Source organism: Numida meleagris, chromosome 24 (assembly GCF_002078875.1).
Source record: "Numida meleagris isolate 19003 breed g44 Domestic line chromosome 24, NumMel1.0, whole genome shotgun sequence".
Taxonomy (NCBI): domain Eukaryota; kingdom Metazoa; phylum Chordata; class Aves; order Galliformes; family Numididae; genus Numida; species Numida meleagris.
Genome location: NC_034432.1, coordinates 227213 through 229200, shown reverse-complemented (window position 1 = coordinate 229200; position 1988 = coordinate 227213). Strand labels below are relative to the sequence as shown.

Genomic DNA, 1988 nt, shown 5'->3' with positions numbered 1-1988 from the left:
AGTCACTCAGGAACTGGTAGTCATGTAGCTACTGGTAGTTGTGTAGGAACTGGTAGTTGTGTAGGGACCAGTAGTCACATAAGGACCGGTAGTCACGTAGGAACCAGTAGTTGTGTAGGAACCAGTAGTTGTGTAGGAACCGGTAGTTGTGTAGGAACCGGTAGCCATGTTGCTGCCTCTAAGCCCCTCAGAAAAAGCATGGAAGCACACTGGACAGCTCTGTTTGGAGGAGCAGGAGGGCTGTCATTTTCAGGGCTGTCAGGAGCAGTGGGAATAGGGTTGGTGGGCTCCAGGGGTCGGCATTGGTGTCACAAGTGGACAACGTGGCAAGTGGCCTTGGGGAAGGGCCTGGCCCACCTTGGTGGGGAGGGCTATGGGCATCAGTGTTCAGTGCCCCAATGTGGGGGACACCCCAGGGGGACACCGTCTTCCTCCAGCAGCTGCCATAGGGCCTTCAGCAAGCAGTGGGGTCTGGTGGGTGGGGAGGGATTGAGCTGTGGGGTTTGGTGAAGGGGGAGGGACTGAGCTGTGGGGTTTGGTGGAAGGGGAGGGACTGAGCTGTGGGGTTTGGTGGAAGGGGACTCGTTGTGTGTTGAGGGGCAGTGCACAAAATGGCGGCGCCCTCTGGGGACTGGGCCTCGCTGTGGGGATGGCAGTGGGGGAACCTTCCTCCATCATTTTGTTACGGGGGAAAAATCTCCTTCCGTCGTGTTTTGCCACTGGTCACTCACCGGTCGGTGTCAGGGGGACTGAAACCCCTCTGCCGGGCACCTTGCCCCTTGGCCGCAGCCGTTTCACCCCGGTTTCCCATGGCGGAGGGCTGGCGGTGGGAGCGGCCGTCCTGACCCTTCTTTTCCCTTTTCCTCTCTTCTCCAAGGCTGCAAGATCAAAGCTCTGCGGGCCAAGACCAACACGTACATCAAGACGCCGGTGCGGGGCGAGGAGCCGGTCTTCATGGTGACGGGGCGGCGCGAGGACGTGGCCATGGCGCGGCGGGAGATCATCTCGGCGGCCGAGCACTTCTCCATGATCCGGGCGTCGCGCAATAAGGCCGGCACCACGTTCGGCAGCGCGCCCACCCTGCCGGGCCAGGTCACCATCCGGGTGCGCGTCCCCTACCGCGTGGTGGGGCTGGTGGTGGGCCCGAAAGGAGCCACCATCAAGAGGATCCAGCAGCAAACCAACACCTACATCATCACGCCCAGCCGGGACCGAGACCCCGTCTTCGAGATCACCGGCGCGCCGGGCAACGTGGAACGCGCGCGGGAAGAGATCGAGACCCACATCGCGGTGAGGACGGGGAAGATCTTGGAGTACAACAACGAGAACGATTTCCTCTCCAGCAGCCCCGACTCCAGCATGGAGAACCGCTACTCGGAGGCCTGGCGGGTGCACACGCCGGCGCCGGGCTGCAAACCGCTCTCCACATTCCGGCAGAACAGCCTGGGCTGCATCGGGGACTGCTCGGTGGACCCGGTCTACGAGACGCCGCGGCTGAACGACCAAAACGACTTCAATTACGGTTACCTCTTCCCCAACTACGGCGTCAACAAGCAAGACCTGTACTACGGGGTGCCGGAGTCGGGCGCCCCGATGTGGGCCGGGCAGGAGAACACCAACCCGGTCTCGGTGCTCTTCTCGAAGCAGCAGCGCTCCAGCAGCACCGGTGCCATCCACCCCAATTCCCACCGCTCGCCGTCCTCTTCCATCCAGGAGCCCAATCTCTCCGCTCTGCCGCGGCGATCCCAAGGGGAACCGCTCCAGGGCTTCTCCAAACTGGGGAGCACCGGCGCTGCCCGGACGTCCGTCTCCAGCAGCCGCGAGTGCATGGTGTGCTTCGAGAGCGAAGTGACGGCGGCGCTGGTGCCGTGCGGCCACAACCTGTTCTGCATGGAGTGCGCCGTGAGGATCTGCGAGAGGACTGACCCCGAGTGCCCGGTGTGCCACGCTGCAGCCACTCAGGCCATTAGAATATTTTCCTAAAGAGA

At 62.4% G+C, this 1988-nt stretch overlaps 1 protein-coding gene across 1 annotated transcript; it reads left to right on the top strand.

Annotated features, from left to right (window-relative positions):
- On the top strand, positions 760-1983 carry MEX3A (mex-3 RNA binding family member A; the record flags this gene model as incomplete). Its single annotated transcript, XM_021376430.1, has 1 exon — positions 760-1983. A coding segment is annotated over one exon (1224 nt), but the record flags the coding sequence as incomplete, so codon positions are not given.